This window comes from Tachypleus tridentatus, chromosome 13 (genome assembly GCF_004210375.1).
Source record: "Tachypleus tridentatus isolate NWPU-2018 chromosome 13, ASM421037v1, whole genome shotgun sequence".
NCBI lineage: Eukaryota > Metazoa > Arthropoda > Merostomata > Xiphosura > Limulidae > Tachypleus > Tachypleus tridentatus.
In genome coordinates, this window is record NC_134837.1 from 160,073,303 (window position 1) to 160,099,509 (window position 26,207).

Below are 26,207 nucleotides of genomic sequence, written 5' to 3' on the forward strand. Positions count from 1 at the left end.
TTTTACAGTTGAAGGAAGGATCACAAAATGAAAGTTTCTTTAATACTTGTTACGTATTATAATTTATCCTAGACGAGCTCCGAATTTATTATGTAACGTATTACGAGTTCAATTATCTGGAAGTTTTAATTTGAATTTAGAGGTTAATGGAATGTCGGTATGTATCATTTTTGTGATATTTGCCAACAATATTGACACATGCAATTTTCTTTCTTAACACAAATATATTTTAATATACAAACAATAATGCAATTTATAATAACGGTTATCAAATAATGATCTATATACAAAGTTTTTACAAACTTACAAACAATACTGAGTCTTCTATCTGATCTGGAACTGAACATTTTATCCACGGTTCACGATGAGCGAATGTTGATACACAGGTACACTTCATTTGAGGGGAAGCTAGCGAACTTCTTCACACGTGAGTTTTTCCGAAGAAAATGTCTAATGTCCTTGATAAAATAATAACGTCCGTTGTTAATTCACTGAAGTTAAACGATTTGTAATGCTCGAAATCTATAAACGTTCCTGTTTAAATATCTGTAGTTTTCGATTAATGAGCATTTATCACAATTATTGTTTCTGATCTTTAAAGTATACTAATTGTAATAAACCAACAATATTAAATTGTCTCTTGGCGTGTCGATTTATAAACTTTTAGTTACGGTGTAGTTCTCAAAAGTTCAGTTGGAGCAAATATCCTAAGATACTCTAGTGCTTTCGTGTAACATATATTGTTGATTCTTACACTCGAGAATCTTCAACAAATTTATAGAAGAGGCGAAACTTTCACAATTTACATTTAACAGTATAAGTTACATGCATTTTTAAAATATATATTAAACTGAAACAAACACAGATATTAAAATAAATATATAATAGTAAATCTGTTATATAGTATACAATAAAAATTGTACTTGATTTATTCAGTGTGTAACAAATATAGTATTAAATAATGAAAAATACTTAAACAGCAATTGAACCATTCTTTTATGTTATACTATATGTTTTATTGGCATCATTGAATTTGGCCCAAATATGTAAATATATATAATGGCTGCGGGTCAGTATGGTCTCTGTCATTTAAATGTTATTATTATTGTATTACATGTCCTCATTGTAAAGTGGAAAGTTATATTTTGTCTTGTATCAAAGCTACTTTTTGTTATTTTTTACTTACAAAGTGCTCCCTGTTCACGTTTATTTATACACTAATTATATATAGCAGCTAATAACTTTTATTCATTTTTATAGTTTGTTTGTTTAGAATTAAGCACAAAGTTACGCAATGGGCTATCTGTGCTCTGCCCACTACGGGTATCGAAACCCGGTTTTTAGTGTATAAGTCCGCAGATATACCACTATGCCACTGGGGGGCTCATTTTTTATAGAAGCAAAGTTCTGTTTAGTTTTGGAGATGTTTATGCTCTAGTCTAGGGCTACCAAAAATAAAATAAATCAAGAAATATATATGTATATTTACAATACAAAGCTTAAATATATATTAAAGAATATAAACATTTGTTCAAAATGTTTTTTTGAAAGAATATCGTTTTCGTATTACCAGGCTCAAAACTGATTTATTAATCAATGGTGATTCTAGTATAATACATCGCCGTTAGGGGACCTACTAGAAGACTTGTTTTAGTTGGAAAACAGGCCAGGGTCGTGTGTTTGTTTACGCCCAGTTGTGATATCACATAGCACATTCTCATTTAACGTTTATAGGTTATCGTGTTAGTTATATTTCGCTTATTACACATTGTAGGTCGTGTTCTATTTTTGCTTCGCTATTTTCTTTTCGTTTAGTTTTCGTTGAAAGTTGTGGCCTATATTTTAACACACAAAATATGTGCTTAGTTTGTTCTATTTGAATGATACACTAACGTCTTAAGATGCTACCAAGAACAAATAACATCTGTTTATTTTTGTAAAGATGTTATTTTCAAACTGCACCATCCTTAATTCTGCGGAAAAATATACTATTTTAATGTGCGTACATTGTAGAAATGGGTTGACATATTTGCAGTCACACATACTATTATTTTTGTAGTGCAATACACTGTTAAAACCTATACTCAAAAAGTCGAATCTAATATCTTGTACAAAGTTAATTGTGTTTCACATTAGTTTCGTCAATATATTAAACTGTGTTTAAATTGTATATTTTGTTTCATGTTCAGACTTTCCATGAGAATAAAACAAGAAGTTCCAGTAATCAAACAGAAAAAAAAAGGCAGGAAAAATATTAAGCGAACGACTTTTGAACTCGATGAAAGATAATTGTATTCAGATACAAATTAAAAGTTGTGTGGTTTTATGGCTAGGAGTTCGTAACTTTTTTAGCCTACTCATTTAATTATTGGGCCATATAAACTCCGTAAGAAATCAGCAATAAGTATTTTCAGTAAAGGTTTAGTGGGAAACAGAAACGATCGTATACAAATTGTTAAACGCTATGAGCATTTGTTTGGATGTTTCTCGTGTGCAGATTGTTCAAATGGAAACAAAACATAATCTGGTCAGTAGAGGAAAACTATTTGCTCATTGCCTAGTCTGAATTAAAAGATATTACAAAATGGGAAATACATGGAAGTTTTTATTAAAAAGTCATTTTTAAACAAATAGTTTTGTCATTGTTACCAATCTGCTAGTGTTTACAAAGCTCAACATTGGTCTCGGAATGATTTATCGTAAAATATTTATATTTGTAACTACTATCGTTATTTACGTATTCTTTCTGAGTATATGGTGAGGGAGTTGTTTCCATAGAGTTTTCTTCAACCATTTTAAAACGTTTGCTTTAAAAAATAATGATTAGTATTACACTTGTATAACATAGCCTTGCTAAAGACACCCCTAAAATATGGACCTTAGGAAAGAAAGTTACAGTTTGAAAATTTATCTTTATTAATTTTTAAGTTTAAAGAAGTTAATTTTTTGAATTATTCCGTTTATGCACGTGATGATGGATCTCATATATGCCTGAAATGTGCAGTGTTACATATCATTCATAGTGCTATTATTATTAAATAACTAACTGATATTTGTGGTATTACTTCACATTGTATTTTGGTGTTAAAATATCTTTGTCGTTGTTTTTTCTTATCTAAAATTGTGATTTTATTTCTGGCCACCAAAATATGTGTCTTCTGTTCAGCAGTAGAACAAGTTATTTAATTATAATTCAAGTATACACGAAAAAGAACAAGTTCCAGAAGGATGAACTTTGCTCCTGTCAAAATAGATTTGATTGACCTTTGCTTTTTTTTAAACGTCACACTGGAAATAACGCTGAAAAGGAGAGATACGATTTCCCTTATTAATATACATTTTATATAATTAAGACACACCGAAGTGTTATGAACAGGAGTGATGGTTTACCGATATTCCATCTGTAGCTCGGTGATCCAAACTATTACATATTTTAAGTGGATGTGCTCTACTAGACTCATTTTTCACATACCAGACTTCTAGGAATTCCATTAAGAAATACCTGCGATATAACATCTCCAATTTTAATTCATTTTTCCCTTTTTCATTTTTGCTCCAAAAACCGATGAAAACTATTTCATAGAAAAATATATTTATCTTTCGTGCATTTCTTTTACATTTTGTACCGTAATAGATCTTTAAAACCTTCAATTAGAAATATCATTTAGTATTAATATAAGTCACGTATACAAAGTTACTCAACATAAACCTCTCAAATTTAACAAGTGTTTGCGCATGCCTATGCAAAAAAAAAAAAAAAAAGTGGCAAAAGCTATAGGTTTAATATTTTTACTGCAGCTTCACGTAAAATTAAAAGTCGACTGTTTTTAGTTGTTTTTTTGTCATTCAGATTAAAGAAGGTTGATTTAGGGCAACAAAACTATAAAGTGAAAACACGTGCAGTTACAGATTGGTTAAGCCAAGCAAACTAGATTAGCAGTTTCTAGCTCGAGTTTTGAAAGAGTCATACGGGTTGATAGTAATTACTGATTATTCGTTGCAGCACAAAGTTACTAAATTTTATGGACTTATTATGATTAAATAACTTTTAACGGCATGATATTAGCTTAAGCAATCACAATAAACTATCTTGCTTGATATGGCAAAACCGATTGCATGGGATTGATGACAAGAAACTTTTAATCTAATTTCCAAGATGTTAGTATAAAGGAAGTTAGTTAACATTGTTTTAGGAAGGAAACCTTACCACCATGTATGTTAAAGAATCTGGTTGGTTCTACAAAGTATAGATCTGTTCCGGTTAATAGGATGCAATTTGCTTTGACTCGCTCAAAGCTACATAAGGGCTATCTGTGCTAGCCATCTCTAATTTGGCAGTGAAAAACTAGAAGGAAGGTAGCTAGTCATCACCACCCACCGCCAACTCTTGGGCTACTCTTTTACTAACGAATAATGGGATTAACTGTAACGTTATAACGCCTCTGCGGCTAAAATGGCGAGCATGTTTGGTTTGATAGTGATTCAAACACGCGACCCTCAGATTGCCACTCAAGCATCCTAACCACCTGGCCATGTTTTATTAATTGGGGCGCGATTTTAAAGTTACTGTTACTGACAGCTATCACTTTCTTATTTAGTGTCGTCTGTTGGTGTGTACGAACCAAAAGTAATGATATCTAATTTAAAAAAAACACCATAGGTGTCGTTATCAATATAGGTTTTTATTAACTTTCGTGTCGTAAATGTAACACCAGAAATAAGCCTAAGAAGGAAATATACTTTTATCAAGATAGGTTTGAAAAATCTTTACGGCACTTGTCACACTGGAAATAAGCTGAAATAAATGTTATAATTATTAGCATAATTTTGATTGACCTTAATGTTACATCGCACAGATTAACGCTTTTATCGCGTCTCGATAAGAGTTTGTTTTCTAAGGGGAAGACAACTAGTCAACAGTGCCCACCACAATTTCTGGGGCTGCTGTCGTCTGAAAAAGTGGGATTTATTCTATTGTCGCTATCACAGCTCACATCAGACCCACACGCGCTAAACGCGTTTCTGTAGCAGCGGACCATGAACCATAAACTCCCAAATTCACGGTTCGATACGTCCACAAATAGAAGTGACGCATGGGGATGTGTTAAACGTGGTTGCCTGTTAAAAATAACAAGCGTGTAAGCACCCTTATTTAAAATCTTCAGTGTTTTTATTACTTGTAAAATCTGATGAAAACGTATAAATATATGCAGAAAGTGGTGTTCGGTAATCATGACAGTAAATGGAAAAAAGCAGAACGGTCGAGAAATATGGAAACTGTTATTAAAAATATTTATTAAGTTCATCTGTTATGTTGACGTAAATATATTATTTGTTTCGAATTTCGCGCAAAGCTACATGAGTGCTATATGCGCTAGCCGTCCCTAACTGAACAGTGTAACATTATAAGGAAGGCAGCTATTCCTCACCATCCATCCCAACTATTGGGTTACCCTTTGACCAACGAATTGTGAGATTGACCATAACTTATAACTCTCCCATGACTGAAAGGACGAGCATGTTTGGTCGGGCGGAAATTCGAACCAGTGACCTTCAAATTACCAGTGGACATGACGGGCCACGTAAATGTAAGGTTGCTAACTGTTAAATCCTTTTAGCTGCAGTGTTATTTTTAGTGTTACATTTTATCAATTTTATCGAATTTCAATCCACCAATAATATGTCATATACGACAATTCATTCAACCTATCCTAATAAAATTGGCTTTTTTGTTTTTTGTTTGTTCTATAATGTTATTTTTTCTTATCAAGCTGGAGTAGTAACTTTTCCCTCATTTACTCTTTTTTTATGTGTCTATGTTTCTTGCATAAGCTTTGTTTGTCACTTCTGAAGATTTCTGGAACAACCATAAGCAATTTGTATAGTTTTTAATCCGTTGTTTTGCATATTTTCCTGTACGTACAGATCTTTTAACAAATTAGCGTTATAGATTATTACGTGAACTTCGTGCGCCTGTTGCAAATAATTCGAAGTGGAGGTACATCTGTCTAGTTTTGACCTTCAAACATGTTGAAAGTCAGAGTGTCGTTGAACTACTACTAACTTAGTGGCATTGAAATACAGTTTCACGAACTTCGCCGCCTCCTAGTTTCTTTAAGTGTTTCATTCTCTATCAACTGCTGGAAAAAAAAAAGAAAGAAAAAAAGGGGGGGTTGTTTTAGATTGTTGCTTCTTGCGGCTGGCTGACTGACGCAAATCTTGTTGGTTTCAATGGCGTGTTCATTTCGGGTCTGTTTACAGACGTCAGCGTGTATGATATGGTACGTTTACCTCTCACATCGTGAAATAAACAAACTAAATAGACATGTATTCACCAAGATGAAAAAAAAGTTCGCAAAACTTGACTCTATTTTATGTGTTTGTATAAAATGAAATTTGAATAAATATAACTGTTTTTCGCATTAGATTTATACGATGTATGAATATGTAGATAAGTTTAGTCATTGTTAAAATATTTTCTGAGTTTGAAAACTTCTTGTTCTTGAAACGTTATTTCGAAATGTTATACATTATTTTTTAAATAAAAACACCGTTATCTTTGAAGCATATTTTGAAATAATTAAATGTAATTAGTTTGTGTAAATTAATGTCGCATTCCAACATTATTTAATACGCACAGTTATATTTCAAAGCCTTAACTTGGTAAAATGTATTTTTAAGAAATTTTATTTGTATCTGTAACAATATATATGTCAACTACACTATAGCTATAAAATCCAGTGCTGACGAGACCTATCGCAACACTAGGACTAGTCAAACGACTGTGATACGACAGACACAGTAGCTCTTAAGAGTGTGTCTTTTCTTATAGCAAAGCCACATCGGACTGCTGGGCCCCTCGAGGAGAATCGAACCCCTGATGTTAGCGTTGTAAGTCCGTAGACGTACCGCTGTACTAGCGGGGGCTATCTCTTAAGAAGATATTTGTATTTTCAAATTGCCTAAACAACTATATGGTATAAACTAGGTAGATTTGATAAAGTTTAACTCTATTTTCTATGAACTATTTACAAATAAAAATTAAGGTAAAAATTAATAACACACCGTTATTTTGTTAATGATCGTTATTTAGTTTAGAGTCCTCCGAAAACGACAATCTGTTTCAAGTCTAAAAAGCTCTTAACTTGCAAAATTGTAGTTATTATTGGACTTTTTTTGAATAGGATATAGTCAGTTGTATGTTTAGTAAAAACTATTTTTAACAAAACTATTAACTCAAATAAAATAAAGGTGTATTAAATAAACGGTATTGAAAATAAAATAAGTAAATGATAACGTATTATAAATACGTAACCCAAAATCTGATTTGTAAAGGACTCAAATGCAACTTGATAATAATTAAAATTCATCAACTTAATCAAGTTTACACAATAACAGTCGTTGTTCACGCAAAATAATAATATAAATTGGGCCTAGACTACAACCCTTAACCTGTTTATGGATGTGATAGGTGTTGTGAGATGGCATATTCTGTTTATTTATGACAACTTACCTTTTGTCCTCCAGTGACAGACAGTGCGTCTGCGTAGTTATACCATTAGAAAAACACAGATAATCCTATGTGTAGTTGCGGGCTTAATTATAAAATATTCACACTCATCTTCTATATGCTAATTTTTATTTCGAGTAAGTACGTGTGTAAGATAAAACTGAACCAGCTTCCCGTAAAGAGACGTACAGATACTATTAATCTAACATAAGAGTACGTGGTTGTACTCCCAGAAGAGAGAGTGTGTGTTTGTCACGAGGTGGTTAGTTATTCAAGGGTACAGTATATTGTTATTTATCAGTTGATATTGATTAATGAAATGTAATGTTTGAGTGTTGTAATTACTGAATTTTTTCTGATCTAGGTTTTTTTCCCCTCTGGTATTTTTTCTTGGTTTATTGGTTCCATTATTATTGTCCCCTAGTGGCTCAGCGGTATGTCTGCGTACATACAAAGCTAAAAAACCCATTGTGTAGCTTTGTACTTAATCCAAAACAAGAACCATTATTATTGGTTTATTCATATTTATGATAAATTATTTATTAATATTGGTGTCACGTTCTGTTCAGATATTTTTATTAACCGTGTTAATGTTTTTTTCTAAGCGTTGTTATTATGAACAAATTGTGCTTTGGTTGTTGAACTCTGAATGTTGCGGTGTGTTCGTTTTAGACCACTACATTAGCGCCTGAACAGGAACCATTTTTTCATAAAGGTTTCTCAGGTTGATATCGAATGATTAATTCGGCAATAATTTAAGCTCAACTAAATATAATTTGACTGGTGTTTGAAAATAACTTTGTTACTGTGGGAGTTAATAAGCCTGATGTGGCAGGCTTGAAGCATCCTGGGCCAGTATTGATAGCACAGGTGGAAATGCAAATACGCTTGGTAACTGATGAGAGAATCTAAGTTCACTTCCTTCTTGTAGTTGACATATAATATTTTCGTCCTTGCTTTAACTCATATTTCTAGAATTTAATAAAGAACCAAACAGTATCAACACAACAATAAAATATGTATGCCAGAGTGTGTTATCGTAGACGTTTTATTTTGTCTGACAGGAATTTTTCAGAGAACATACGGACTGTGTCTATAACACCTAAGATGATAAACCCTGTAATCACGGAAGTTTCTCTAAAGATGGCGTTGTTAAATACTCTCTGCCTCCTTCCATTTAACTTTCTTCTTGTATATAGATTCCTTTCTCTTTAGAAGACAAGCTCAGAAGTCAAACCGTCTTATAAACCGGTTCCTTTCGTGGGTCCGACACAGTGGTATGTCTGCAGGCTTATACTGCTAGAAACTGGGTTTCGATGCCCGTGGTGGACAGAATACTCATATCCGGTTTTATAATATGTGCATAACGACAAACAACAATAACCACAATTCTTTCTTGTTTAAGACTTAGATCACATAACTTCATTTCCGGATCGGAAACAAGAATATAATATAATATATATTCTTTCGGTGCTGTTATTTTTAAATCAACTGGATAATGAGATGTTGCTTGAACAAACAACTTTCACGAATGTTTACATGCTAATATCAAAATGAAAAATTTTATATATTTTATAACTTAAGAAGTAATAGTTCATGGAAAGAGACTTAACTGTATTAAGCACTATTACTGTTGTAAACTGAATGCAAAAGTGTGAGAATTGGTTGAATTATCAATAGATCTGTTTAGATTTTACGAAATTACGCAAAACTTGTTCACTTACTTTAAGGAAAAAGGGGATTAACGATATTTTCCGTGTTTTCAATGATTAAAGAGTATTTAAAGTTGTTGTCAAATTTGTCGCTTTTTAAGCATAGTTGCTCTTAAAACTGAAAAGCATAACTATTGCCTCAAATCCACACTTTGTGTGTTATAAAGATTTTGTCGTATAAAACTGTGTAGCTTTTTAAAGGTTAATGAAGAATGGAGTTATTGTGTTGTGGGTTTATAGTATGGAGCCCTCAAAAAATGTAGTTATTATGTTGTGGGTTTATAGTATGGAGCTCTCAAAGAATGTAGTTATTGTGTTGTAGGTTTGTAGTATGGAGCTCTCAACAACTTTTATTTCAGAGCTAAAACTTAACCGATTAACTAATGTTGTTAATATGAGGTACTGGTCCACTCATGAGGAAGCAACATTGAAAAATAACTTATAATTGGTAGAATACGTTGATCCGTCAATTGGTGTATTCTTTGCTATGAGTATTTTCCGCCATAACTCAATATCTCACAAGGTTCACCCATTTTATGAAATTTAGTTCATTCCAAATATCACATAAGAAGTTCACAAAGCAAAATAACCTCCATAATAAAATATGTAATACATGAATAAATGATAAGCACATATGATTAATAAAGTAGATAAATCACGACAGTGTTTTCTGATATACACAACATATTAGTTCCAAGAAGAGAAAGATTTGTTTGTTTGTTTAGAATTAATCACAAAGCTGCACAGTGGGCTACCAGTGCTCTGCCCACCACTGATATTGAAACTCGGTTTAGCGGTGCGAGTCCATAGATATGCCGCTTTGCCACTGAGGGGGGGGGCATAAGAGAAACAATAAATAATTGGGTTACAAACTTATGTCAGTATGCTATCATAACTATTTAACATCATATTTATTATCAAGTGTCTTTATGATTCTCCAGATAAGTTGTTGATATCACATATTATACAAATTTTAACAAAACAAATATCTGTGTATCTCAGAACGGTTGGTATGGGTTTTATTGATAAGCACTTTTATTGATAAGCAGAGAACAACATTTCGACCTTCCTAGGTCATCTTCAGGTCATTGTTAACGTAACATGTTTCTCTACAAAATAAAAAAGTGCCTAAAATAAGCGTTTCTTTAGGAATATAATATAGAATCGTAATCGACTTAGAATGCGGTTTACTTTTGTGTGTCTGGCATCTGAGATCTTTGTTGTTTCGGGACTGTTGACACAATACTGATAGCTTTACCCTGACAGTAATCCCTTAATGTTTCACACGTATATTGTTGATATAACGCTGAAAACTGAATCTTTGTCTTAGTTCTTTACATCCAATAGTGATGAACCTATGCTTTGATATACATTCTAAGTGCTTTACACTTCATATTGTTGACCCTGTGCTGAGGATTTAGCCTTGCCGTGTATAGTTATTGCTTCACACCCTCTAACGATAACACTATGCTGAAAAATTAGCCGTGACGTATATCCCTGGTGCTTTGGACCTTTATAACGTTATTCTATGCTGAGAACGTAGTCTTGACCGAATATCCTAGGCGCGTCACATGGGCATAGGAACATGAAATACATAAAAAAGTATTTTTAATATTGTCTTAGCAAACTGTAGATGTGCCATTAACTTCTTTCTTACAAAAGATTAGAACAGAACTGCTTTTGATTTTACAAGATTTGATAATAACTGCATCAAAAGTTTTTTATGAGTATCCCTGTATCGTTGACATAACTTTACATTCAGTCATTGATTCTGGAAGTCGATCATGGTTCACGTCTGTGAGTCTATCGTAACTGATTGACAAACATTTATGAATGGTGTAAATATAATACGTAGGCTGAAAGTGTACATAGATTACGGGAATTTGTGAACACCCTTTCACATCATTGAAACTTAGAACCTCTTAATGTATTTTATCACAGTTTGTAGTTCACAGCACAAAAATATACTAATTGAACATACAGAATTATACATTTCAGAGACTATAATATTATATTTTGTGAAACTTTATGAAACGTTTTCAATCATGAGTTTTTGTTGTTGTTTTTTCCCTTTAGACCTCTGCTAGAAGGTATGTTTCTTGGAACCCCATTGGGAAGGATCCCCTTTAACATCCTTATTTATGCTTTCCCTATCAAACTTGTTCCTGTGTCTATCATATTAAGATATTAACTTTTATTCATATTCACTTTACACAGTTGGTAAGAGCCCTTTTCCCGTTACGATCCGGTTTCGATACAGAGCACAGATAGTCCATTGAATAACAAACAAAGAAACAAAAATGTCTCTTCCTCATGTTAGGAATGAACTGCGGATGCTTGCTAACAAATAGTCGCTCAAATTTATTCAATAATTTATATTCGCTTTAAGGTGTTCCTTGATATCCGCTGATCTGAATGACATTATAATGTAACACAGGGTTGAAAATTTATGAAATAATGAAGAGAAAAATTATGAAAAGATGTTTATGAATTATAATCTAAATCTGGATCTAAAGAACGGAGATATATAAACGTTCTATGCTTTATTACCTATTATAAAGTATTCGGATGTCTAATGATATACGGTCGGAATTAATGAGTTATTTTATTTATATTACGAAAGAAGTGTGTGTATGTTTTATTATTGCAAAGCCACTCGGGCTATCTGCTGAGTCCATCGAAAAATAAAACTGCAATAGCGAAAACTATATAAATTAAAATTTATACAAAGGGGTAAAAACGTTCTTCATTAAAAGTTTAGCATTCAGTTGTTAAATCTAAGAATGAAATATCACAAACATATAGTTAGACAATTCACAGAATGTCAAATACTCAAGACTTACTACAGCTATTAAATATGTAAAGGTAATTTGAAATCAACGTTGAAATTTATAAAATACTAGGACTACTGAATAGGAGCGGAACAATTGGATACTTCATAGACATAGATCAAAGAAAACACTGCTAATTCGTGTTTTTAATTGGAAAGTATTTTCATTCATCTACTTTCAAACTTAATTCATTCTAAAAAGTTTGTGGTGGATTTATATACATTATATTTCATTCTTAGATTTAACAACTGAATGCTAAACTTTTAATGAAGAACGTGTTTACCCCTTTGTGGTGGCTTTATATAGAGATATATAGTGCAATCCAGTCAAGCAGAAAGTTACATACGTGCTTTGTACTCAGGTGTGAAAGATTTCACTTAAATCATGTTGGGTCTATTAATTTTGTGTATGCGCTTGTGTGTTCATTTCGCACAGGAGTAGGTACCACTGGAAGACCTCCAAATAAAATTAAAATTTTTGAAAATAATAAACATATACCTTCCAGTAAATATACGGAAACGACGCGTGGTAAATTTCATATATATATATATATATATTTAAGAATTGTTATTTAAAACTCTTTGATGAAATAAAAACACTGTGCACTTTATCTTGCTTTATGTTGGTTGTTTTCTCTCATCGACATCTGACATGGGTCCTGAGTTCGAATCTCATCATGCCCTTTCACCTGCTGGGGCGTTATAAAAATTGACCATTAGAATAGCTCAAGAATTTGCGGTGTTTGATGTTGATAAACTCTTGTGTATAACGTCTGAATTAGGCACGGCTAACCCACCAGTTGATTTCAACAAAACATAAACTATTGTGAACATGTACGGTAATAAAAATAAACCCAGAAATTAAAATCAATGTCGTTGAAATCGTTTTAGTAATTTTAATTGTTTTTATGGTTAGCTATTTAATTCCCGTAGCTTATAACATAATTTATATATATATATTTCTTTCTAAACACATCTGTCTGGAATTTAAAGAGAAACGATATTTCGCTATCCCGTAAATTAATATCAAAGGTATTACGTATTTGGAGGAGGAGGTTTAAAGTTATGCATCTTTTTTCTTACATATGTGCACCATTAAAATTCTTCCCAATTTACTCCATCGGGTACAAAAGATATCGGAAAAGAATACAATCATTCAGTCTTGAACTGGTGGTCCTTCTGCATTTCCGTTTTTAACCAACTGGGAACGTTCACGTGAGCTGACTTAAAGCCTTTTCCCTTTAAATGTTCATCAATCAAGTCACGCACGCATTTTTTTTTTTTTTCTGAAACAAACAATAAACCCTTAATACCAAGAACAACGTTGTACACCTGCCTTACAGGGTTCATGAAATAGCATATGGACTGAGAGAGCCGAAGTCAATACACTTTCAAGGTTACCGTTAGCTCCATATGGATCACTAATATTTTCATCTAGTGGTTACTATATTTACTTTCTTTTTTTCAGGTAATAAAAATAGTTTGTTTCACTTGTGTGTTATAATTAGCTATTACGACTCTTATTGTTCGACATGACAAACAACAGCAGCAGTAAAATACAACATTTTAAACAGTGCGTGCTTATGTGACTATATCAAACTATATTTATAAAATTACTTTTTTTATCAAAAGATAGTAACGTGTAATAGTAATAAACGTGTAGTTGGTAGAAACACTTAATAAATGGCTGCTTTTCACGCCATAACTAGTTTTAATCAATCGTACCATAATATTTCATTCGCATCTGTCTGAGACAAAAAAAAAAAAAAAAAAAAAGAACCCATTAGATAAATTATTAATCGCCACCTAGGTTTTGCATGATAGTTATTCGTAAACTGAAATCCATTTCCAAGTTTACCTTTCTTTCTAATATTTGTTTTTAATATACGAATAAGATAAGAGTTGTTAATTATTTTTACTAGAAGTTTGGAAGGTTTACAAGTACATTTTATATGTATAAGCTTGTTGTTTTAAATAAGGAAAACAAAAACAGAAATTAGGAGGTTCTGCTCAGTCATCAACCTTACAACAGGAAGTTTCTGCCCTGCCTTCTTGTAATAAACGGCCAATCAGAAAACTCATTGCACTCACTAAGTCGTATACCTTCGATTACAGTGCAAGATAATCTCTGTTTATCAGATCAGGTTTCTACAGACTTTTATCTAGCGAGCATTTCAAGGTCTGGCACAATCGAGACGTTGGGAGGGAGGGAAAACTACGAAATCAGTTGCTAAGCAACGGGATCGGTGAACTGCGCTTAGGCGATAGCGTGACGCAGGCCCTCTATTGGGAAGAGCATATATGTTTAATATTGTTATTTTACAGAGTCACTTTTTAAAATAATTAGATTGAAAATAAAAATATATTAGATGGAGTCTCTTCTAAAGTGTCTACATTTTTATCAATATCGTATTATGTTTGTTATTATCTTTAGACGATAAAATTCGAAGTTCCAGAAAGAGTAGTCATTTTTCTATTTAATGGACGTTTTCAGTCTTTTGATCGTTCTAGCTATATTTGGTGTTAACCTCTCTACACAGATATTTTTATGTAACATGTGATTATAGTAATTAGATAGGGTAAAAAAAATGTTGCCATACAAAGTGTTTATATTACAGCTTACCCAACATTCAAACAAATATATTAAAAACATCCTTTCTGTCAATATAAAAAGATAGGAGCTGTTGTGTATGTGAGTACATAAGCTTTCAAGAGAAAAATAAGTATTATTACCCACACGTGTGTGTACATGTTCTGAGTTTTATCTATCACCATCTTTAGGCAAACAATGAAATTTTAATTGCAATATCGATTTTTTCTTATTGTAGAACACAACTCTAAATAGCGTAAATGACTTAATTTTTATTGAGAATATTTTGTATGCTTCAGTATTAAATTTGAATGACATTTTTAGTTGCTTTGCACAGCCATAAAGGCAACAGATGTATACATTAATAATTAAATATATTAGTGTATTTCTGGGTATTAGATATCTCAATATTTTGTTTTATGGGCAATTTAGATTGTAATATTTGTGGAAACCAATACTGAACCCTTAAGATTCTCTCCAATTTGTGAAATATGTTTTTTAAACGTCCACCATGCTAATACATAACATAGTAAGATTTTATAATTGTTGTTATCCTGTTCTTGCATAAATATCATTACTTTATAACAATTTCTTCCATAGCTCCAGGAGTTGTTTCTCATTCTTACTCAGACTACAGATCTCTACCTGTCCACTCCCGCGTAGATTTATTCCCTCATGAGAATCCACACAGCTCTCTCTCCCGTACGGTCACGCACAACTCTTCAGCTACTGCACATCGGTTATCCTTCACTCCCCAACATTCAACACATCATTTGGGACTGTCACCTCCTCACCTCTGTGTTACCAGCACGAGTCAGGTACATACACAAACTTCTCGTGGACCCCTCACTAGTCTTGTTCTTTCTAGTTCCCCCTCGTCCTCTCCACATCATTCACCTACAGGAAGACCTTCAGCCATTCCAACTTCAGTTATTACCACAGCCAACAACACTGTTTCGCTTGGCTCTGACGTGGACTCATCGTGTTACGTTGAAGACCTATCTCGTCAGTCGAAGCCTAAAAGAAAAGGTACAGATGCCTGCTATAGTGTTGTAACTTAACAGAGGGAGTAAATGATCCGTATTTGTCAAACTATGACGAGGTCTACCTAAACAGGCTTGAGCGCCTAGTGTCAAACAGTCTTGTAAAATGTAACGTGCTTCTCACAAACAGGTTGATAGAGTTATGACTTCACAAGTAATTTACATTTATAAATACATGTTTTTAGTATTTATCTGTTTTAATATTCAATAATTAGTATATTCAGATGAAAAGAGCTATTCACTTTGAAATAATGACCATTTGTGTGTTAACACCCATCGAGTTCGTATAGACCCACAACTGTTTTTTAAAAAAAACTTTTTTTTCTTGTTACGACTGTTGTTTACAGGGCCCCAATATCTAAACAAAAATAACACGAATATCGTAATTTATGCTATTAATTACTGCTGGAGTGCCCCATATATTTTATATGGAAGAATAAGTGATTGTATTCCATTTCTTTTCTTGTTTTGTCAGCTCTTTACACTAATTGTTGTAAAAGATAACAGTATAAAAATTAATAATTTCAGCCCAGTTATTTTGGTCTGTTCCTTATACTTAGTGTTGTAATGTAAGAATAAAAAAAAAAAAAAAACACTCAGTATAACATAGTCGGATATGCTACTGAAATATGCATCAGAACGTAATAATAACAGCGTTATTAGATAAGTTACGATAAAATAATAATAAAAATGTAAGAGACGTTGAGAGTACTGATCAGATGAGTGATGTTTGATTTCATATTTAAGTTAATCTGCTAAATACTGATATTACCTGTACGTGAAGAAAGACTTTTACAGAAGTTCTACTGTAAAACTTTATCTGAACTCGATTTTCCTAAAGGAATTATCTTTCAGTCAAGGCTCATTAATGTATGTTGGACAATTCATGTACACGGTCTAACACTTCATGATTTATCTCTGAGTGTGCATGTTATGTAATTTGACGTGACGATATGACTCTTTATCAGTTCTTTATATATATATAATGTTACAGGGATCTGGGATTGCCCTATCCTACTGCAGTAGATATAATTTTACAGAGATCTGGGATTATAACTTATTCTGCTTCACTAGATATAATCTTACAGGGATCTAAGACTATGAATTTTGCTACTTGATTAGATACATATTTACAACGATCGAAGTGTATAATTTGATAAAGTTACCTAGTTACCCAGACCGATTTACCGGATAATAGCTAGTATCATAATTCGACAGATGCTTGCGTTACAATTTATCTCAAGTGACCTTTCTGGGGTCACTTTGGAATTTTTATTTCACCCTTTTATTAGCTAACTTACCGATCTATATGCTATCTCCCCTCTATCTCCCCCAACATTTGTTTTACCCACGTAAGTAATATCTTAGTAAAAGTATTACAAATGCTTATGTGGGTGGATGGATACATAAAATTTTGTACTGGTACAAAGTTTTAATTTATTTTATTTTGAATGAAAAACTAAATTTATTAAGAAATTCCTTTGGTAATCGTATCATTAGAGATGAATGTGAAATTCATAATATTTGATCAAAACAATACATTTCGCTCGATGTATAGCAAGTCGTTTAAAATTATCTCCATGGCACAGAATTTTATGTATCATACAATAAAAGGTAGTTTCACAATATATTTCACAATATCTAAAGTATCGACTGGCTGATGTATCAAACAATTTAAATATAAAAAGTATTACAAAGATAATTTTGTATAATTTTATCAGCACGAAAATTAAAGAATACTGACGATATTTCCTGTGTGAAGAGGAAAAGTCGAGAAGGTAAATATGATTAATATAATATTCTATGTCTCATATTGGATCCCAAAACACCACGATTAGACACCTGCTCTAATAACATTGCTTCGAGTTTACTTGGATAAGCTTTTTAAATATGTTTGTTTGTTTTTTACGTATAAACAATTCAAATGTTAAAAATTAAAATAAATATTTTTTCTTCGAAACCTCGGAAAGATGTGAAAACATAAAATAGAAATAAATCACAAACATAAGATAAGCAGTTTTAAGCCGTGTATGACAATTCCTTGCTTTACTCTGAAGTTCACCAAAATTAACTTCTACTTGTAGATATTTTTCAATCTTCAGTTTTAGTTACGAAATATATGGAAACAATAATATATTATTTTCACAAATACATTAACAATAACGTCTATGAAACACTGTAGAAGTTAAGTGAACATAGGAATAAAAATACTTTTATAGTATTATCAAAGATAACCTGCCCCCATGTGGCACAGTGGTATTTCTACAGACGTACACGGGGATTTAATACCCGTGGTGGGCAGAGCACAGAAAACCCTTTGGGTAGCTTGGTGCTTAATCATAGATAACCCTCTGATATTTATAGCGCCATCTAGTTGTCATTTATAAAAAGTTAACTTTTAAAAATTAGGTATTTCCATATTATTATTATTACTTTCAGTCTGAGGGTGGACCACGTTTTAGTTGTTTTTTTATTATTGGTGAAAATATTTCTATCCTGACAACATATTGATATATATTTATACCAACTCAGGTTCTACGACTTATCTGTGGGAGTTTCTCTTAAAATTACTTCAAGACAAGGAATACTGTCCTCAATATATTAAATGGACAAATCGAGAAAAGGGAATTTTTAAGCTTGTAGATTCTAAAGCTGTCTCAAGACTTTGGGGAGTTCACAAGAACAAACCAGACATGAATTACGAAACAATGGGCCGTGCCCTGAGGTACGTACCATTTTAATTCATTAACTTTCTTTTTATTTTCTGCAACTAGAAAATATTGCTATTTTATGTTATTAATATTAACTCCCATAACTGCATGCTACGTAATTAGATGCTAAAAATAATCAACTCGTAATGATTATAGGTAGTTAAGCAGTATATGTTTACGTCCTTAAGAATGCGTTGTTTTATTAATTGGTTTAAATGAGCACTGTATTCGTACAAATATACTTTGAAGTAATGACAACAGAGTCCATTAAAATATTATTCTTCTAAATCCTTTGTAACGAATTTAAATCTTTATAAGATACTTTGATTTGTCGTAAACAAGGTTTATAGATCAATAGACAGACACCTCATGTTGTTTGTGGTATTAAAGTTCTAAAAAGAATCTCTTTAAAACACGTGTTTCTCTTCAAGGTATTACTACCAACGTGGAATTCTGGCTAAAGTGGACGGGCAGAGACTAGTCTATCAATTTGTGGACGTTCCAAAGGATATTGTAGAGATCAATTGTTCAGGATGATCTATTGTTAAATTTCGTGCTATCTTCCAGAAAATGGCCAAGTCTGTGATGTTATTGTAATTGTTTGAGCTGTAAGCTCGTAGATGATAAGGGATTAATTTACCTTCTGTAATAGACACTTTTGCTGTGCATCAGAGAGTTTTGAATGACATAAGTATCCCCAATAAAAGTCTAGAAACTAAGTTGTTGATTTAAATGAAGAGGGTATATATATATATTTTTATATCAGGGATACTCTATATGCTATTGTTAATCTAAAATATAAAATACACGTTATTTATTTTTGTCACAATAATCTCTTGCAGTTTTAAGTTCTTCAAGACGATTAGAGAAATTCATTTGAAACTGAATTTATAAAATTTATTTATATAAGGTGGTATGTATGTATATATATATATATATTTACATGCACATAAAATGGCGAGTGATAAATATAAACCAGAAGATCGAAACAGTTTTTACATCATGGAATGACACAAGCTTTCGTCCAAATGCGAAGAAATTTTTAATTCAGAGGAAAATATGTCAACAAAACTAAAAACTTGCTCGTGTACTTACACTTTGTTAGTTGACAGTTCTTCTGTCAGCTAGTGAGAGAATTATACGATAACGTTTATAGTACAATACATTTTGTGCATCCTTAATACAGCTTGATCATCATTTATCTTACCGCTATCCTATAGCGATAATTAAGATAATTCATTACAATAAAAACACTTGTATGTTGATGGTAAAATGGCGTGTTATTATTAAGGTTATAAGAAAATACGAAAAAGTTTGTTTATTCACTACTTTGTATTTGTGAGCGTAAAGAATGTTTTCCTTTCCCTTTTGCTAGAGTAATTATGTAATATTGAAAACCTAATGTATGTACATCAGTTTTAAACTGCAGGTAACTCCAGTTACAGTAACTATGTCAGAACTTGTAAAGTATGTTTGTTTCAAGCTAAGCACAAAGCTACACACTGGACTATCTGTGCTCTGCTCACTACGGATATCGAAACCTGTGTTCTAGCGTTGTAAGCCCGCAGACGTGCCGCAGTGCCACTGTTGGGTAGTCGTACAGTTTATAGCACACGTACATATAGCTTTAGGGGAATGTTCTGTATACCGTCACAATAAATAAGTAGTACATTAGAAAAAAAATTATTGGGAAGATATATTTCTGTGTCACTTTTAAGCGCCTGACTAGAAATGTATCACAGAAACTGCCCATTTTGGGACCCTTGTTTGAAGGATGATGGACGGTCTGAGGGTATGAACTGAGAAAATGAAGCATTTATAGCTTTCAAATAGAGCAATTCCTAAAGGATACATGGTAAACGGACATGTACTCTAAAGTAGCCGTAAAATGATTGATAAACCTGGCAGGTGGGGCCGATGTTTTTTGGCTCCTTCTCCTATGTCATAGGTGAAAAATCTAGTTGTTAAAAACACGTGTTATTACGCAAAGCATCGCGTCATATTTCTATCAACGGGTTGTGGGAGTTGATTACGTTTACATTTTCATGTGATAGTGTCAGGTGTTGTGATGGTTTCAAGTATTATTTAGTAAGTGCACGATGAAAAATTGTCAATGTAAACAGCGCGAAAACACTTTGTTATAAATTTTTATCGTGTAATTAATGACAAACTTAAGCTCTAAATAAGTGGATCAGTGGTTCTTAAGTTGCTTTGCCCCCCCACCCAAGAAAAAAAGCCACCCAACCAGCATAAGACGAACATTGTGCTTGGTGTAATATTTAATATCAACATTATATCTGATAATTCATAATGACGAGAAACCCACTTGGAGTAAAAGTGTATTTGGTGTAAATATTAGTCCTGAATATTTAAAACTTTTTTTTAGTCAGAATTTTGAAAAAAGCATGAGAGGTACTTCGTGGAATTTGTTTTCAGTAATCGTCTCTTAGTACTGATAAAATAACTTTTTCGATACAGTCGAATTAATCAATCGTTATAGATTGAATGTTTAGTGTGATATGTTTTCTATACCTTCGACGATAGGAACTTTGTGTGTTGCTAGAACGAGTATATTTTGCACGAAGGATGTTGAAGTTTTCTCTTGTTGTGTCAACTGTGGCACTTCCGTTTAAGAAATAGAATGAAAGTTCTAATGATTAAATTTGCTGAAGTTAGGGTAGCCAACCTTATACAATATATATGTGTGTATAAAAAAGTGGAACTCGCATCTTATCTACATGTAGTCTGCAAAATGTCAGTTAATACTAGCTTCTAATCAAAGTAAGCTAAAAATCGTCCTGTTAATGAATATAGCCAGTGAGATATAATTTTATTACATTCTTACTTCTAAAAAGTAGAATGAATTGTTTCGTCACATGGGTATCCATGATGTTACAGACATTTTTTTTCGTAAACACAATATCTTACAACGTTTGGCCAGCTCAGGTGATTTAGATTAGTCCTAAATCCATTTATTAAGTACACAGTGCAAAAAAGAAATCTCTATAATAAACTATAATAAATTAAAATTTTGATATGTCAAACATTCTAACCAATAGTTTTAATGAAAATAAATATCAATAACAGAATATAATATTATTTTTGTTATATTCATGTTTAATTATCAAGGTTAATGGAGTATGAATTATGAAAGTCGTTAATTATTGTGCTAAAAATAAGTAAAAAAGTTAGAAATAAACATGAAAGATATAAGTATATATTGGCTGTATTTGTAAATGTGTCTACTCGCTTCTGCAAAGAAGCCTACACCTTTTGAAAGCACTTGAGCCATGGTTTTTATCAAACAGCTTAATATTAGTTGACGCTTGCCACCTAGTGGTAATTATTGTTACGAGAATTTACATAAGGTTGATTCATTCCTGTCCTTTGCACAATTTTTTATTATCTGTTTTAAATTCTGTGTTTGCTATTTAATGTCTTATAAGTACCAAAAATGACTATGGTTATGTTTATTGTTGAAAATAAAATATAATGTTTTGTAAATATCAACTGAAGGAATAAATATCAAAGAAAACTCGTTTATTTACTTTTTTCACTTTGGTTTTGGCGTAACCCAAACCTAGTCAAAACTCAAGAAATCGAGAAATTATAAACCATTTTTCCTACGTATGAATATACTTTCGTGGAAAGTTCATCTAGCCATCAAGGTATATCACAACTGCTACGGATTAGTATGTTGTCTGAAACTTTGTTTACAGCGACACCTGTGAGGAGTGTATAATATTCAGAGTACTGACTTAAGGTCTTTTTTCGTTAAATTTAACAACTGAGTTGAAAAAACTAATATTGCAACACTTCTTATCAATGTAATAGAACAGTGGTTGCTTTTTGTTTAGGGTTACTTAAAACTGCTTTTTGTAGAATTTATTTCATTTTGTTGACCAAACTTACCAATAAAGAACACTGAGATTTGTTCAACACACAGATATAATCCTGCTTTGCCTACCACAAGTGTGTTTAGTAAGGTGTATTACTGACAGATGAAACAGAATAATGCACAATCAAAGGAAACAAAAACATTTAGAAGTCTCGTTAAACATAATAATAACAAACCAATAAACTGTGATGACACTTTTATAATAAAAAAAAATTATATACATTTACCATACCCACCAGTTCTTTATACTTTTGTGAATAAAAACAAACAAACAAGAACACAAACCTGATCGGAATGTCGTAACTTCATACACAAACATACCAACGTCGGCTTGGGTTCCGGAAGCAATATGAATAATTCTTGAACAGTTAGTTCCCAAAGAATCGAAATAAATAAGGGTAAATACGTTATCGTTTACAACTGATATATAAAAGTTTTAAATAGATTTAGTTTCAAATAAAAAATTCATACTGATATTTGTTCAATAATGTTCAGTTTTAAAAGCCACTGTGAGTTTTGATATGCTTCTTTAATTTTGCTCTATCGTTATTTGAAGTTTTAACTGATGTCCTCTTTGGAAAACCATTAAAGTATAAATATAACAATCGACAAACTCTCAGTTACATTTTAATAGTTAAGAAAATGCATTGAAATTCAAGACAAACGCATTTATTTTATGGTCCAAAACTTTCTTTTTCTAAATCCGTGATGGAATGTTGACAAATTTTATCGTTGTGTATATGTTTAAGATTCTGTGGAAGTTTTTAGATCACTTGTGTTACATGGCAAACATGGAATGAAATCTGTGGAATCCTTGCACGATTAAAAGAAAAAAATATGGTTTACTCTGTCATATTATGATCTAAAATTACGTTTATCAATAGTGTTATGAATACAATTTTTAAAGGTTAAACACATATAATGTTGTAAGAGAAAACTGATACAGCATGTGAAACTTGTAAATTATGAAGGTAAATACATAACTGAAACCCATTCGTATATTAAATGAATGTCAACGTAATTATCTTAAAGCTAGCATTTTCACACACAATACACATCCGAAAAAAATATAACAACGTTTTAAAATGGTTTAAGCTTATTAGAACAGATAAATCAAAAGTCTGAAACCTACTGATATTTAGAGTTGCTTTTCTCAAGTGCGGTCAAATTATTCATCACACATTTGTGATATGATGCTATTCATTAATTTTTACAATGAAAGCTTTGTGATATTTGTATAAAAGGTGTTTATGATACTTAGAAATCACAAACATCACTGAGATAAAAACAAATGACAGTTTTATATGATTTTATCATAACTCATTTAACATAAAACGAAATAGATCAGTAATAAAGAGAAGTCGAAATAAAAAAAGTCTCAGACAATAGTTCAAAACTCAAAAAAAGCTTAAGAAATATTCTAAATGTAACTTTTCTTATACAAAAACAGTTTTTAATAAATCGTTTAAAACCTTTAAGAAAATGAGCTATAATATCAAGTTTTACATGATTCAAACGTCAAGGTTAATTAAACAGTCGTCGCTCATGAAAAGTGATGATGGACACACATACAAGTACAACTACATCCGCCAGGTCCCAGCCGTCGACACACAGGGTTTGACTGATGCACTGTTCTTGAAACATTCTCTGTTTTCCCTCCTAAGTTCTTAGAATTCAATATCATACCAAAATTGAACGCTCATAGCAGTTGTTTGTGAAGATATTATATTTTTAGATGATAATGATGCCATCAGGTGAAACTGCATCATAATATCATCCCCTAGTAAATGATAAAAAACATCCTTATATTTTATGAGAAAAGAATAGCTGACTAGATTTGAATTGATTGCAACTTGCTTTTCGTTAACTTTGACAAAAATAAGGGTTAAGATAATTGATTCGATTTAATAGAAAAGCAAAAAACCCTTGATCGCTATTGTAAGGTCACCTGAGAAAGTGTTCCTTGTGACAATCGTGGTATTATTTAAAAACATAAAAAACATGGTTTAACGTAAGAAAACACGCCTCCCCTACCTTTTCTATCGATTATAGACAGACAAAATAGATTTCTTTTTTAAATCCTGTCTTCCGTGAATACTTATAATATAGGAACACGTACTCCACCAGCTAATATTTCAGCTATGTTTCTTTATAACGAATATCATCAGGTCAAGTCTAATGTCATCAGTAAGAAAACATTGTTCGACATCTGATATTTCTTCCAATTTGCAACTTGTTCAGTCTTTCATTTTTCACCGGTTTACCACTCTTCAAATTTTAGTTGTATTATTTGTTTATGTTACGTTAAAATAAAATATATTGTTGCTGTGAAGATATTTTAATTTTTAAGAAAGAAAAGACATCATAGAACACTGAAATAAATTAGACAATTTAAATATTAGACAATCTTTGTCGTCTAAAACCAGAGTATAGGTTCGCGTATACTTGCAGCTGCTGCCACCTGTTAGTAGGAGTTAGTTCAACAGCATCTTTGTTCTTTTCTTTTTCGTTAAGTACAAATCTACAGTACGGGCTTTCACTGCTGTGCCCACCAAGAGCATTTAAGTCCAATTATTAGAGGAATGATCCTTCAGACTTACCGCTGAGCCACTGGTAGCAAAATATAACGCAAAATCTAATTCAAGCTAAAACCTGAAGAAAAAGAATTTGCTTGTTTTTAAATTTCAGGCAAGGTCACACGATGACTATCTGCGCTAGCCGTTCCTAATTTAATAGTGTAAGACTAGAGGGAAGGCAACTAGTCATCACCATTTATCACTAACTCTTGCGCTACTCTTCTACCAACGAGTAGTTGGATTGACCTTCACTTTATAACGTCCTCACGGCTGAAAGGACGAGCATGTTTGATGTGATGAAAATTCAAATCCGCGACCCTCAGATTACGAGTCGAGTGTCTTAACCACCTGACTATGTCGGCCCTGAAAAAGAGAAACTTTTTGACATAACATATTAATAAAATATAGACTCTTAGAACTAGTTATGTTGTCTATATTTGTACTATTTTGTAATACCTCAGAAACTCTGACTTGTTTTGAAAAATGATATCCTGTTGTTTCCACTCAAACAATAAAATAATGACTCTCGGCGACAAAAATAAAACATTATTGTCAATAAAGTCTGTATATAGAATAGATTTCTATTAAATTTTGAAAAATTACTATTGAATTTTGAAATTTAAAAAGAGAAAAAAAATTGTAGTCAGTGACAATTTTTAGTTTCAAGTATCAATTAAAATTTCGTTTTAATATACGTTTCTCAGCTGACCTAATAAAATGTGTGTACTTATAATTGTATTTTCGTTCTAATATACTACTTAGTTTAACAATAATAAAAATATTCAATTATTTCGTTTGTTTGTAATTAATTGCAAAGTTACACTCAGTAATCTGTGTTCTGCCCACTATGGGTTTCGAAACCCGAATCGTAGCAGAGTGAGTCAGCAGAGATACTGCTGTGCAATTAATTAATTAATAATTGTCTTTTAGGAGAATAATCTTCATTTATTATAATGGATAAATCGAGTAAAATTTGGGCTTTAGGTGATTGTTACAAAAACTATAAAATCATATAAACCGAACGCATTTGAAAGATGGATCTTTCTTCCTCAGGTGCAAACTGGTAATTTAGGGTTATTAGGTTTTTATAGTTTTATATTGAGACTACTTGAACGTACGTGTTTACTGACGTCATGAAAGTGTGTATTATAATATTAATCAGAGAAGACTGTGTACATAAAGAGAATCTAACATTTATCTAAATATGCACCCTTCTTACGTTTCTATTTATAAAAAATTATAATGCAGTGTTTCATCAGTTGGGTAATCTCGCTGTTACCGTATTTTCGGCCGCAATCCCAATAACTTATCGCGTGATCTCCATGATAAAAACATAT

The 26,207-nt window shown here is 32.0% G+C and overlaps 1 protein-coding gene across 1 annotated transcript in view; it reads left to right on the forward strand.

Annotated features, from left to right (window-relative positions):
• The window catches only part of LOC143236350 (uncharacterized), a 46,851-nt gene extending 24,920 nt beyond the window's left edge, over nt 1-21,931 (forward strand). The window contains exons 6-9 of the mRNA XM_076474623.1: nt 15,243-15,671; nt 17,407-17,463; nt 18,218-18,410; nt 18,828-21,931. Of these exons, the coding sequence (XP_076330738.1) occupies nt 15,243-15,671; nt 17,407-17,463; nt 18,218-18,410; nt 18,828-18,933 (785 nt within the window). The 3' untranslated portion in view covers nt 18,934-21,931. The remainder of the gene's footprint in view (nt 1-15,242; nt 15,672-17,406; nt 17,464-18,217; nt 18,411-18,827) is intronic.
• The last annotated feature ends 4,276 nt before the right edge of the window (nt 21,932-26,207 follow it).